Raw genomic sequence first — 15906 nt, 5'->3', positions numbered from 1 at the left:
TAAAACACGGATATTTATCAATTTCCAAAGCATTGGTCATTTCACCAGTTTGCCTTCTTTGAATTGAAAATAAACACTACATTTCCACTTGATAAGTAACATATTCTTAGTCAATTAAAATGTATGTCTATTATTTAAATAATGTACACGAACAAGCTCTCTTCATTTTATCCAATAAACCACGGATGACAGTGGAAATACAAACCCTAAATGTGTGCCTATTTAATATGCAACCAGTCTCACATGCACAGCTAGAAACTGAGTCAATGATAAGGTTTCCTAATTTACTATGGAATGGTTGTTATTAATATGGAAACAATATATTCTGATTGGCATTCCGAGTGGCGCAGCGGTCTAAGTCAATGCATCACAGTGATAGAGGCATCACTACAGACACTAGTTTGCTCCCGGGCTGTATCACAACTGACCGTGATCGGGAGTCCCATAGGGCGACGCACAATTTGCTCAATTTAAATTAAAAATAAAGGAGCTGCTTTCAAAACTCTTTCCTATTTTTATGAAAATCCTAAATGACTACTTACTTTTTTTGTGTGAAAAACACAGTATTTGGAAATGCAGTATATCAATTAATGAAATCTTAACAGATACATTTGATATTATACCTGAAGCAAGTTAGTTATTTTTAAAGGACATCAAGGGTCATTATCATTTTTACATTACAAATGATCATTGTAGAAAGTCCTTCACCGTCAACGATGTGGCTTTATCGTTTACAATTCACTCACTTTTTGGTTGGAAATCAACATTTAAACAATTCAACAGATTGTTGCAGAGATATGTATCCATTCCCGAACCACAGCGAATAGAGACAGAGAGAGATGGTAGATGGATTATCTACGATACTGTACAGTACGTTAGCTTGGGAAGAGGTCTTACCCGCAGAGGGGGGTTGGGGTGGAGGGGCGCAGGCTCGGAGTAGGTATGAATTAGGGGAGAATTCGTCGTCAGGAGGGGGGTCCAGCATGACGTGGGGGGCGCGGCTGTCCAGCAGGGGCACTTGGCACTCCCTGATGGCTGGGGGGGCAGGATGGGATGGACCGGTGGGTGGAGGTGGGGCGGGGGGTAGCAGGCTGGACGAAGGTGTGGGAGGTAGGGGACGACCTAGGGAGCACACACACACACACACACACACAGAAGATGGAGGATACATGTGTTACTATACACACTGGTATTGTAAGTTACAGGTGGACGATAGGCAGCGCCCGGTTTGAACATGAAGTGATAGAGATATTAACATCTTGTCTCCGTATCTATACAACGCTCTTTGAGACACAAAATCAGTCTCTTATGTTCAAGCTGAGACTGTCAAGTCCACAGACAAAAGCGCCACACTGCTGAGCCATAAAAAAATAACGATAATGAAAGACGAGAGAAACAATTGAGAGCAAGAAAGAGATATAGAAGATGGGGAAGCTTTACAGGGTGTTCAACTCCTATCTCTCCGGATAACCTTCCTGTTTAATAGCAGCAGGCTGAAAGAAGGTCAATGTTTATGTCCTATGCAGGCTTTTAAATTAACCATCATGTAAGGTATTTTACATGCCTTAAAAAAACAGCTCATGCGTTTGACTCTGACCTTGAGAAATATATAGTGAAAGCATGGTTTTCATGTTGATTCTTTATGCCATCAATGGTGAAAGAATGTTCTTTAACTTGCCATAGTCAGAGGATATACCTCCCTTTTCCACTCTTTTGCAACCAAAACCGATTGAACTGAGAAAACAACATTGAATTGCATACAGTGCCTTCAGAAAGTATTCACACCCCTTGACTTTTTCCACATTTTGTTGTGTTACAAAAGTGGGATTAAAATGGATTAAATTGTCATTTTTTTTGTTTAATTATTATTTAATTCTAAGTAATTATTTTTTTACATTTAAATTTATACAACCTAAATGCAAAATGTATAGGCATGTTGTTGAAGTGCTGTTGTTGATGTGTTGTTGTTGATGTGTTGTTGTTGTTGTGTTGTTGTTGAAGTGCTGTTGTTGATGTGTTGTTGTTGATGTGTTGTTGTTGTTGTGTTGTTGTTGAAGTGCTGTTGTTGATGTGTTGTTGTTGATGTGTTGTTGTTGTTGTGTTGTTGTTGAAGTGCTGTTGTTGATGTGTTGTTGAAATGCTGAGCGCTACTGCTAGTCTCACAAATGCTTCACAGTTGATTTCTTAAATGTATAGACTTGAAATAATAATATAACCGAAAACAATTAATGTTCATTATTTTTTTGCCTACCTTGCTTGCTCCTGACTGATTTAGTTAGTATGTTGTTTAATAAATAGCCTGTTGAAATGTCAGACGTCAATATCATACTGCTATGGGAATCATTACTTCCCAAGCAAAGTAAATGTTTGTCTCCTCGTCCTTGGCTAAGGAAAGTTGTAGTGCAGCCTCTGAATGTCACTAGCTAGGTTTCCATCCAATTTGCGAAAGATTTTTATGCAAATATTCTCAAATCTGCATAAAATAAAATGTGCATTTACCCACCAGCAATGTGTTTCCATCAAACTGACTTATTACGGATAAAAGTCTGTGAGTGATGACATTGTGCACATAAAAATAACGTTTCAGGTAAAATTCCCATGTACCGAATGAAAAATACAATTGAAATGGGTTTCCATCGCATTAACTCTACTCATGCGTTTGTCACAAACAAAATGGAGTTATATGGCAAATGTGCCCACTCTGGTCTTTGTACGTGCTCTCTACGCCAACAGCTCAACAGATTGCAGATACAGTGCAGGTACGCAACCTACATTATGAAATGATTATGGATAAGAACGATATTATTTTTGTTTGTCAAACGGCAGTCAAGCATCTATCATCATGTCACAGGAATAAGAACCTCAATATTTATTGGAAAGGAGCATCAAGCTCATCACCGTACACTCCCACCACCCTGTGAAGTTCTTTAGAACGTATTTAACCAGCAGGCTAACGGACCAGGTTTGAGAAAGGCTGATATAGACCACACTAGGCGCACCCAGCAGAGAATCAGGGATGAGGGGCATCATCGGGCACACGAGATACTATAATGAACAACTCATTCTCAAACCCTGAGTAATATGACATTTAATAGATTACAAATGATCCTCCCCTGGACTAAATAAAACAAATACTAAAATACTCCCCCTGACTGAAATTGAAAAAGCATGACCCTCCCCCATTTTCCTCTGGGTAACTATTGTGTAAATGTCGACCTCTCCCTAAGTTTTCCACACCTGGATTGTGCAACATTTGCCCATTATTCTCAAAAAAAAATATTCAAGCTCTGTCAAATTGGTTCATTGTTAGACAACCATTTTCAGGTCTTGCCATAGATTTCCAAGTAGATTTAAGTTAAAACTGCAACTCGGCCACTCAGGAACATTCACTGTTTTCTTGGTAAGCAACACCTGTCTAGATTTGGTCTTGTGTTTTAGGTTATTGTCCTGTTGAAAGGTGAATTCATCTCCCAGTGTCTAGTAGAAAGCAGACTGAACCAGGTTTTCCTCTAGGAGTTTTCCTGTGCTTAGCTCAATTCCGTTTATTGAAAAACGTTCAAGTCCTTAATGATTACAAGCATACCCATAACATGATGCAACCACCACTATGCTTGAAAATATGGAGAGTGGTACTCAGTAATGTGTTGTATTGGGTTTGCCCCAAACATAACACTTTGTATTCAGGATAAAAAGTGAATTGCTTGCCACATTTTTTGCAGTATTACTTTAGTGCCTTGTTGTAAACAGGATGCATTTTGGAATATTTCTATTCTGTACAGGCTTCCTTTTCACTCTGTCAATTAGGTTAGTATTGTGGAGTAACTACAATGTTGTTGATCCATCCTCAGTTAGTATTGTGGAGTAACTACAATGTTGTTGATCCATCCTCAGTTAGTATTGTGGAGTAACTACAATCTTGTTGATCCATCCTCAGTTCTCCTATCACAGCCATTAAACTCTTTTAAAGTCACGATTAGCTTCATGATGAAATCCCTGAGCGGTTTCTTTCCTCTCCGGCAACTGAGTTAGGAAGAACTCCTGTATCTTTGTAGTGACTGGGTGTATTGATACACCATCCAATGTGTAATTAATAACTTCACCATGCTCAAAAGGATATGCCCTATGGGACTCCCGAGTGGTGCAGTGGTCTAAGGCACTGCATCTCAGTGCTAGAGGTGTCACTACAGACCCTGGTTCAATTCCAGGCTGTAGTGCAACTGGCTGTGATTGGGAGGGTGGTTGCACAATTGGCCCAGTGTTGTCTGGGTTAGGGTTTGGCTGGGGTAGGCTGTCATGTTCTTAACTGACTTGCCTAGGTAAAATAAATATTCAATGTCAGCTTTTTTTATTTGTACCAATTGGTGCCCTTCTTTGCGAGGCATTGGAAAACCCCCCTGGTTTTTGTGCTTGAATCTGTGTTTGAAATTCATTGCTCGACTGAGGGACCTTACAGATAATTGTATGTGTCGGGTACAGAAATGAGATAGTCATTCAAAAATAATGTTAAACACTATTATTGCACACACAGTGAGTCCATGCAACTTATTATGTAACTGTTTACTCCTGAACTTATTTAGGCTTGCCATAACAAAGGGGTTGAATACTTATTGACTCAAGACATTACAGCTTTTCATTCTTTATTAATTTATATACATTTCGAAAACATAATTCCACTTTGATATTATAGGGTATTGTGCATAGGCCAGTGACAAAATAAATCACAAAATGTGGAAAAAGTAAAGGGCTGTGAATACTTTCTGAAGGCACTATGCACAATACCCTAGTTTCAGTACTTCATAAAGTAGAGTTGTAGTGAAATGGTTGACCCCAAAACTCTGCTTTAAGGTAATTCAATTGAAGTAAAGTCGATCATAACTGACTCCCAGTATTATTGTCTATCGCTGACTGATGTTACCTACATAGTTATAACTGACCAGGCATCACAACTATACGTTTCCACTACACAATAACAGCACTTACAGTTGACCGGGGCATCCTATAACTTGTTGGAAAGGTGGCATCATATGACGGTGCCACGCTGAAAGTCACTGAGCTCTTCAGCACGGGCCATTCTACTGCCAATGTTTGTCTATGGAGATTGCATGGCTGTGTACTCTATTTTATACACCTGTCAGCAACGGGTGTGGCTGAAATAGCTGAATCCACTAATTTGAAGGGGTGTACACATACTAGTGTAGTTATAATTGACCAGGCACCACAACTATATTTTACTGGTGGTACAAATATATTGTGGAATACTACAGCAAGCAACTGTAGCTAGCAGGTCTGTTTGATCGAGTTAAATATGAAATGACTCATGAATATGGAGAAGCATATAGCAGGGTTGAAGATTGGCCACAGTAAATTAGTGATACAGAGTTGAAAGAGATTAGGAGAATGGAGAGGAGAGGGGAAGAGAGGGCAGGAGAGGAGAGGGGAGGAGAATGGAAGAGAGGCAGGAGAGCAGAGGGGAGGAGAATGGAGGAGGGGGCAGGAGAGGAGAATGGAGGAGAGGGGAATGGAGGAGAGGAGAATGGACGGGAGGGGCAGGAGAGAATGGAGAGTGGACAAGGGTAAATCAAATCGTATTTGTCACATGCGCCAAATACAACGGGTGAAATGCTTACTTTACAACCCTTTCCCAACAATGCAGAGTTAAAAAATAATAATAAAATAGTAACAAGAGGAATAAAATACACAAGAATGAAGCTATATACAGGAAGTAGCAGTACCAGATCAATGTGCAGCTACAGTATATACAGGGAGTACCAGATTAATGGGCAGCTATATATAGGGAGTACCAGTACCAGATCAATGTGGAGCTATATACAGGGGGGAGTACCAGTACCAGATCAATGTGCAGCTATATACACGGAGTACCAGTACCAGATCAATGTGCAGCTATATACAGGGAGTACCAGATCAATGGGGAGCTATATACAGGGAGTACCAGATCAATGTGGAGCTATATAGAGGGAGTACCAGATCAATGGGGAGCTATATACAGGGAGTACCAGATCAATGTGGAGCTATATACAGGGAGTACCAGATCAATGGGGAGCTATATACAGGGAGTACCAGATCAATGTGGAGCTATATACAGGGAGTACCAGATCAATGTGGAGCTATATACAGGGAGTACCAGATCAATGTGGAGCTATATACAGGGAGTACCAGATCAATGGGGAGCTATATACAGGGAGTACCAGTTCAATGTGGAGCTATATACAGGGAGTACCAGATCAATGTACAGCTATATACAGGGAGTACCAGTACCAGATCAATGTGGAGCTATATGCAGGGAGTACCAGATCAATGGGGAGCTATATACAGGGAGTAGCAGATCAATGGGGGGCTATATACAGGGAGTACCAGTTCAATGTGGAGCTATATACAGGGAGTACCAGTTCAATGTGGAGCTATATACAGGGAGTACCAGATCAATGTGGAGCTATATACAGGGAGTACCAGATCAATGTGGAGCTATATACAGGGAGTACCAGTTCAATGTGGAGCTATATACAGGGAGTAGCAGATCAATGGGGGGCTATATACAGGGAGTACCAGATCAATGGGGAACTATATACAGGGAGTACCAGTTCAATGTGGAGCTATATACAGGGAGTACCAGTTCAATGTGGAGCTATATACAGGGAGTACCAGATCAATGTGGAGCTATATACAGGGAGTACCAGTACCAAATCAATGTGGAGCTATATACAGGGAGTACCAGTTCAATGTGGAGCTATATACAGGGAGTACCAGTTCAATGCGGAGCTATATACAGGGAGTACCAGTTCAATGTGGAGCTATATACAGGGAGTACCAGATCAATGGGGAGCTATATACAGGGAGTACCAGATCAATGGGGAACTATATACAGGGAGTACCAGATCAATGTGGAGCTATATACAGGGAGTACCAGTACCAGATCAATGTGGAGCTATATACAGGGAGTACCAGTACCAGATCAATGTGGAGCTATATGCAGGGAGTACCAGATCAATGGGGAGCTATATACAGGGAGTACCAGTTCAATGTGGAGCTATATACAGGGAGTACCAGATCAATGTGGAGCTATATACAGGGAGTACCAGATCAATGGGGAGCTATATACAGGGAGTACCAGTTCAATGTGGATCTATATGCAGGGAGTACCAGATCAATGTGGAGCTATATACAGGGAGTACCAGTACCAGATCAATGTGGAGCTATATACAGGGAGTACCAGTAACAGATCAATGTGGAGCTATATACAGGGAGTACCAGTACCAGATCAATGGGCAGCTATATACAGGGAGTACCAGTACCAGATCAATGGGCAGCTATATACAGGGAGTACCAGTACCAGATCAATGGGCAGCTATATACAGGGAGTACCAGTACCAGATCAATGGGCAGCTATATACAGGGAGTACCAGTACCAGATCAATGGGCAGCTATATACAGGGAGTACCAGTACCAGATCAATGGGCAGCTATATACAGGAAGTACCAGTACCAGATCAATGGGCAGCTATCTACAGGGAGTACCAGTACCAGATCAATGGGCAGCTATATACAGGAAGTACCAGTACCAGATCAATGGGCAGCTATATACAGGGAGTACCAGTACCAGATCAATGGGCAGCTATATACAGGAAGTACCAGTACCAGATCAATGGGCAGCTATCTACAGGGAGTACCAGTACCAGATCATTTAGAAGATACTTTTGCACAAACAACATGCTGATTTAGGTCTCCACCATCACTGGTATTATCAGGCTGTATTAGCTAGTGACGTTTGCTCTTACTCGGTACATGTATTAGCTAGCTAGCCAGCTAACTAGCGATTAGCATTAGCGGCTAACACGATTAGCATTAGCGGCAAACACGATTAAGGCCAACTTGCTAAGAAAAGACAAACTAGCGATTTGGAGATGTAAGAAACACAAAACTAATAGTGTAAGTATAGAAAAATATTCGATTTATATTAAGAAGCAAAGTGAAAACAGCATCATTGTCATCAACATTGCTGTATGTGCTGCATTGATCATACAGAGACTGATCGCAAGTGTTTCGTCTGTAGAGGAACAACAAATGCGCTCTTTGAGTGACAGAGGGCGGGGCTAAATCTGTAGAAAGCGGCATGTAGAGAGATGACTCAAGCAGCGGAGTAAACTATAAAAATGGATGTTACCCACGGCGTATCACATTTAACAAACCAAACATTCAAATTCTGTTATAGAAGGTAAAGTAAAAACCCAAACTGGTCCGTACATCAATACCGGTATATCGTAAATTCTGTGCTTCTACTTACAGTATGTCCAACACAGCAATAGTGAATTAAAGGCTGATTCCCTCCAAGGTGTTACAACCTCTGCATCCATGGTGTCTTTTTAAGATTAGCCTGCATGGTTTTGGTGTTTCATCTCCTCAAGACCAGAGGTACACATAACAACCCAACAAGCTGTTGTGGTGTGATGGAATGGGTATCACCAAGGCCCCGAGACTGTCTCCTACACGGCAAAGCACTCCCAGCTAAGTGTGAATACTCTCACTAATTAAATGAACCCCACCACTCACATCTAACATCCACGGCTGCTTTGGCAAACACTGTGTTGTATAGAGGCCGGGTGATTTTGACTTGATGTCAGTTATCTGGTCATGTGAAGCTAAAAGAAAGTGTCCTGTTTTTACTGAATAATATATATGTGCTATGTCTCAAAGTCCCAGAATGGAAGATAACCATTGCATCACTAGCTTGCTGACACACAGTACTCGTTTAAGCAAATAGCAGAGCATTGGATGGGGCAGTGGAGGGGAAGAGGACATACAGTCCAGAAGAGCCAGAGAGTGGAGTGGATGGCCAGAGAGAGAGAGAGAGAAAGGCACATCTCTCTCTAATGACCAGGATTCATCCTCCTCTAGCCCCTATATCAGAACATCAACGTAAAACAGGAAGGTTTTCTGAATGGAAGATTGGAGGGAGAAATCGGTTTGTGTCATAAGCCCTCATTTCCTATTTTGGTATGGGTGTTTGGCAAAGGGCTTCACTGTGGCTCATTTGGAGCTGTTAGTGCTGTTTCAAGCCTTATCCTTTGATGTTAGCATCCTCTTTTATTTATTTATTTACTTATTTTATTTAACCTTTATTTAACAAGGTAAGTCAATCACATAATGCGCTGGGAAGCAAACACAGAGCTGCTACACCCCCGACCCCCACATACAGGGCTGCTGCAACCCCCCCCCCCCCCCCCTACATACAGATCTGCTGCAATCCCCCCTAAATACAGATCTGCTGCAATCCCCCCTAAATACAGATCTGCTGCGATCCCCCCTAAATACAGATCTGCTGCAATCCACCCTAAATACAGATCTGCTGCAATCCCCCCTCTACATACAGAGCTGTTGCACCCCCCTACATACAGATCTGCTGCAATCCCCCCTAAATACAGATCTGCTGCAATCCCCCCTAAATACAGATCGGCTGCAATCCCCCCTAAATACAGATCTGCTGCAATCCCCCCTAAATACAGATCTGCTGCAATCCCCCCTCTACATACAGAGCTGTTGCACCCCCCTCTAAATACAGAGCTGCTGCACCCCCCCTCTACATACAGAGCTGCTGCAATCCCCTCCCTCTACATACAGAGCTGCTGCATCCCCCCTACATACAGAGCTGCTGCAATCCCCCCCTACATACAGAGCTGCTGCAATCCCACCTCCTACATACAGAGCTGCTGCAATCCCACCTCCGACATACAGAGCTGCTGCAATCCCCTCCCTCTACATACGAGCTGCTGCAATCCCCCCCACATACAGAGCTGCTGCATCCCCCCTAAATACAGAGCTGCTGGATCCCCCCTACATACAGAGCTGCTGCAATCCCCCTCTACATACAGAGCTGCTGCATCCCCTCCCTCTACATACAGAGCTGCTGCAATCCCCCCCACATACAGAGCTGCTGCATCCCCCCTACATACAGAGCTGCTGCAATCCCCCCCTACATACAGAGCTGCTGCAATACCACCTCCGACATACAGAGCTGCTGCAATCCCCTCCCTCTACATACAGAGCTGCTGCAATCCCCCCCCCCCCACATACAGAGCTGCTGCATCCTCCCTACATACAGAGCTGCTGCACCCCCCCTACATACAGAGCTGCTGCAATCCCCCTCTACATACAGAGCTGCTGCAATCCCCCTCTACATACAGAGCTGCTGCATCCCCTCCCTCTACATACAGAGCTGCTGCATCCCCCCTACATACAGAGCTGCTGCAATCCCCCCTACATACAGAGCTGCTGCAATCCCACCTCCGACATACAGAGCTGCTGCAATCCCCCCTACATACAGAGCTGCTGCAATCCCCCTCTACATACAGAGCTGCTGCAATCCCCCTCTACATACAGAGCTGCTGGATCCCCCCTACATACAGAGCTGCTGCAATCCCCCTCTACATACAGAGCTGCTGCAATCCCCCTCTACATACAGAGCTGCTGCATCCCCTCCCTCTACATAGAGAGCTGCTGCACCCCCTCTACATACAGAGCTGCTGCACCCCCCCCTACATACAAATCTGCTGCACCCCCCCTACATACAGAGCTGCTACATCCCCTCCCTCTACATAGAGAGCTGCTGCACCCCCCCTCCCCCTCTAAATACAGGGTTGCTGAACCCCCCTCCCCCACTACATACAGAGCTGCTGCATCCCCCTACATACAGAGCTGTTGCACCCCCCCTCTACATACAGAGCTGTTGCACCCCCCCTCTACATACAGAGCTGTTGCACCCCCCCCTCTACATACAGAGCTGTTGCACCCCCCCTACATACAGAGCTGCTGCAATCCCCCTCTACATACAGAGCTGCTGCATCCCCTCCCTCTACATACAGAGCTGCTGCATCCCCCCCACATACAGAGCTGCTGCAATCCCCCCCTACATACAGAGCTGCTGCAATCCCACCTCCGACATACAGAGCTGCTGCAATCCCCCCTACATACAGAGCTGCTGCAATCCCCCTCTACATACAGAGCTGCTGCAATCCCCCTCTACATACAGAGCTGCTGGATCCCCCCTACATACAGAGCTGCTGCAATCCCCCTCTACATACAGAGCTGCTGCAATCCCCCTCTACATACAGAGCTGCTGCATCCCCTCCCTCTACATAGAGAGCTGCTGCACCCCCTCTACATACAGAGCTGCTGCACCCCCCCTACATACAAAGCTGCTGCACCCCCCCTACATACAGAGCTGCTACATCCCCTCCCTCTACATAGAGAGCTGCTGCACCCCCCCTCCCCCTCTAAATACAGGGCTGCTGAACCCCCCTCCCCCACTACATACAGAGCTGCTGCATCCCCCTACATACAGAGCTGTTGCACCCCCCCTCTACATACAGAGCTGTTGCATCCCCCCTCTACATACAGAGCTGTTGCACCCCCTCTACATACAGAGCTGTTGCACCCCCCCCTCTACATACAGAGCTGTTGCACCCCCCCTACATACAAAGCTGTTGCACCCCCTCTACATACAGAGCTGTTGCACCCCCCTCTACATACAGAGCTGTTGCACCCCCTCTACATACAGAGCTGCTGCCCCCCCCCTCTACATACAGAGCTGTTGCACCCCCTCTACATACAGAGCTGTTGCACCCCCCCCCTCTACATACAGAGCTGTTGCACCCCCTCTACATACAGAGCTGTTGCACCCCCCCTCTACATACAGAGCTGTTGCACCCCCCTCTACATGCAGAGCTGTTGCACCCCCCCCCCCTCTACATACAGAGCTGTTGCACCCCCCTCTACATACAGAGCTGTTGCACCCCCTCTACATACAGAGCTGTTGCACCCCCCCTCTACATACAGAGCTGCTGCACCCCCCCCCCTCTACATACAGAGCTGTTGCACCCCCCCTACATACAGAGCTGTTGCACCCCCCCTCTACATACAGAGCTGTTGCACCCCCCCTACATACAGAGCTGTTGCACCCCCCCCCCCCCTCTACATACAGAGCTGTTGCACCCCCCCTACATACAGAGCTGCTGCACCCCCCCCTACATACAAATCTGCTGCACCCCCCCTACATACAGAGCTGCTACATCCCCTCCCTCTACATAGAGAGCTGCTGCACCCCCCCTCCCCCTCTAAATACAGGGTTGCTGAACCCCCCTCCCCCACTACATACAGAGCTGCTGCATCCCCCTACATACAGAGCTGCTGCACCCCCCCCCTACATACAAATCTGCTGCACCCCCCCTACATACAGAGCTGCTACATCCCCTCCCTCTACATAGAGAGCTGCTGCACCCCCCCTCCCCCTCTAAATACAGGGTTGCTGAACCCCCCTCCCCCACTACATACAGAGCTGCTGCATCCCCCTACATACAGAGCTGTTGCACCCCCCCTCTACATACAGAGCTGTTGCACCCCCCCTCTACATACAGAGCTGTTGCACCCCCCCCTCTACATACAGAGCTGTTGCACCCCCCCTACATACAGAGCTGCTGCAATCCCCCTCTACATACAGAGCTGCTGCATCCCCTCCCTCTACATACAGAGCTGCTGCAATCCCCCCCTACATACAGAGCTGCTGCAATCCCACCTCCGACATACAGAGCTGCTGCAATCCCCCCTACATACAGAGCTGCTGCAATCCCCCTCTACATACAGAGCTGCTGCAATCCCCCTCTACATACAGAGCTGCTGGATCCCCCCTACATACAGAGCTGCTGCAATCCCCCTCTACATACAGAGCTGCTGCAATCCCCCTCTACATACAGAGCTGCTGCATCCCCTCCCTCTACATAGAGAGCTGCTGCACCCCCTCTACATACAGAGCTGCTGCACCCCCCCTACATACAAAGCTGCTGCACCCCCCCTACATACAGAGCTGCTACATCCCCTCCCTCTACATAGAGAGCTGCTGCACCCCCCCTCCCCCTCTAAATACAGGGCTGCTGAACCCCCTCCCCCACTACATACAGAGCTGCTGCATCCCCCTACATACAGAGCTGTTGCACCCCCCCTCTACATACAGAGCTGTTGCATCCCCCCTCTACATACAGAGCTGTTGCACCCCCTCTACATACAGAGCTGTTGCACCCCCCCCCCCTCTACATACAGAGCTGTTGCACCCCCCCTACATACAAAGCTGTTGCACCCCCTCTACATACAGAGCTGTTGCACCCCCCTCTACATACAGAGCTGTTGCACCCCCTCTACATACAGAGCTGCTGCACCCCCCCTCTACATACAGAGCTGTTGCACCCCCTCTACATACAGAGCTGTTGCACCCCCCCCTCTACATACAGAGCTGTTGCACCCCCTCTACATACAGAGCTGTTGCACCCCCCCTCTACATACAGAGCTGTTGCACCCCCCTCTACATGCAGAGCTGTTGCACCCCCCCCCCCCTCTACATACAGAGCTGTTGCACCCCCCTCTACATACAGAGCTGTTGCACCCCCTCTACATACAGAGCTGTTGCACCCCCCCTCTACATACAGAGCTGCTGCACCCCCCCCTCTACATACAGAGCTGTTGCACCCCCCCTACATACAGAGCTGTTGCACCCCCCCTCTACATACAGAGCTGTTGCACCCCCCCTACATACAGAGCTGTTGCACCCCCCCCCCCCTCTACATACAGAGCTGTTGCACCCCCCCTACATACAGAGCTGTTGCACCCCCCCCTCTACATAGAGCTGTTGCACCCCCTCTACATACAGAGCTGTTGCACCCCCCCCCCCCTCTACATACAGAGCTGTTGCACCCCCCCTAAATACAGAGCTGTTGCACCCCCCCCCCCCTCTACATACAGAGCTGTTGCACCCCCCCCCCTCTACATACAGAGCTGTTGCACCCCCCTACATACAGAGCTGCTGCACCCCCCCCCCCCTCTACATACAGAGCTACTGCACCCCCTCTACATACAGAGCTGTTGCACCCCCTCTACATACAGAGCTGTTGCACCCCCCCCTACATACAGAGCTGCTGCACCCCCCCCTACATACAGAGCTGTTGCACCCCCCCCCTACATACAGAGCTGTTGCACCCCCCCCCCCTCTACATACAGAGCTACTGCACCCCCTCTACATACAGAGCTGTTGCACCCCCCCTACATACAGAGCTGTTGCACCCCCCCCTACATACAGAGCTGTTGCACCCCCCCCCCCCTCTACATACAGAGCTACTGCACCCCCTCTACATACAGAGCTGTTGCACCCCCCCTACATACAGAGCTGTTGCACCCCCCCCTACATACAGAGCTGTTGCACCCCCCCCCCCCCCCTCTACATACAGAGCTACTGCACCCCCCCTACATACAGAGCTGTTGCACCCCCCCCCTACATACAGAGCTGCTGCACCCCCCCCCTACATACAGAGCTGTTGCACCCCCCCCCCTCTACATACAGAGCTACTGCACCCCCTCTACATACAGAGCTGTTGCACCCTCCCTACATACAGAGCTGTTGCACCCCCCCTTCCTCATCTCTCCCTTCTCCTCGCCACCACATGCTGAGGCTGTCTATACACAGCAGGTCTTGCTGTGACATTTGCAGAGATTTATCATATCAGTTTCCTCCCAAGAAAAAAGTTGAGGACCAAAGGAACCTGAGATACTCCGGCTTCAGCGATACTCCTCTATCCTCTAAGTCATGTTCAACACGGCTCCAAATGCAGAGCTCAAAAGAAGGGGAGAGAGAGAGAAAGAGAAAGTGAAGACAAGCCAGCTCTAATGTCACTCCAAGAGGATTTCAGACACATCCCACTCCCTAATGTGCATTACAAATTAAAATCTGATTATGTTGGTATTTTCATTGCGGAGGGTTTTGATGTGAACAATCTTTTTTTTTTTTTCATACGCACATTAAATGTAAATGAGTGCTAAGCTTTTTTTAACTCCTACTTGGAACAAGTAGTACAGTACTTTATTGCCTGATATGTTAGGTTTAGTATCCATCGGCTCCATTATAAATCCATTCTACGGTCCTCTGTAGCTAAGGTGGTAGAGCATGGTGCTTGCTATGCCAGGATGGTGGGTTCGATTCCTGACACAACCCAGGCTTAAAATGTATGTAAGTGTTGCTTTGGATAAAAGCAGCTGCTAAATGGTGTATATTATCCTCTTTTTGTTGATCCATATGAATCTCAGTGCCCCCTCTCTCCTGGGCCAAGGCCTTTTCACGCAACATCTTTCAGCGCGGTTCGAGCAGAATGGACTCCATTTTGTTACAGCCTCTTTGTCATCACTCCCCGTGACTGGGGTGGCTCCCCGCTGCCTCCTCGGCACATTCACAGCCCCAGTAGCCCCAAGCCCAGGCACCAGCGTGCACATAAAACCACGCTTTATTTCCCAAATGATCTCCAACAGAATCCCACTCAAGGTCAGATATATGTTTAGAGAAAATCACTTGGCTGTTTACAGGGATAAATGGTGCAAGATAAATGACCCCTACCCACCAGGAGTTTTCTGTCCAACTTCCCCACGCCTCTGTCTCATGCTCTTCTCTGTAAACGTCTACACAAACACGGCCTCTAATTACTTTTGACTTGATCCTATCGTTTCCTCCAAACTCTCCTCCACGGGCAACACCAGGCCACACATCGCACCGGCCAAACATCTCCTCAGACTGCCTCTCCCTCTGATCTCACAACCACGAGCAGGAGCATGTGGTACCTTCACAACAGGCAGTGGTGGTGTCTCCATGTCCACAAAATTGAAATGGAAATTCAACCATGTTCTCGTAACCCATGGAGACAACTTTTTTGGCGCATTGTTTGATTTAAAACTTCTGCTCGAGCGCAGTTGTTCAATTTCACACGAGCCTATGGGTTAAATGGTCCGCCACAATGTGATATGATGTCATACGTGTGTGCTATGATATATGAGACGACATGACACCGGTGTCACAACGAGTTGACCT

General features: G+C 46.9%; 1 protein-coding gene across 2 annotated transcripts in view; it reads right to left on the bottom strand.

Annotated features, from left to right (window-relative positions):
* The window catches only part of LOC120056421 (teneurin-2-like), a 375571-nt gene that overhangs the window by 123715 nt on the left and 235950 nt on the right, over positions 1 to 15906 (bottom strand). For both annotated transcript variants that reach the window (XM_039004579.1, XM_039004578.1), the window contains exon 4: positions 898 to 1122. In XM_039004579.1, coding sequence (XP_038860507.1) covers positions 898 to 1122 — 225 coding nt within the window. The remainder of the gene's footprint in view (positions 1 to 897; positions 1123 to 15906) is intronic.

The sequence above is a fragment of the Salvelinus namaycush genome, chromosome 12, assembly GCF_016432855.1.
Source record: "Salvelinus namaycush isolate Seneca chromosome 12, SaNama_1.0, whole genome shotgun sequence".
NCBI lineage: Eukaryota > Metazoa > Chordata > Actinopteri > Salmoniformes > Salmonidae > Salvelinus > Salvelinus namaycush.
The sequence above is the reverse complement of the archived record's forward strand: the minus strand, read 5'-3'. Positions and strand labels throughout refer to the sequence as shown.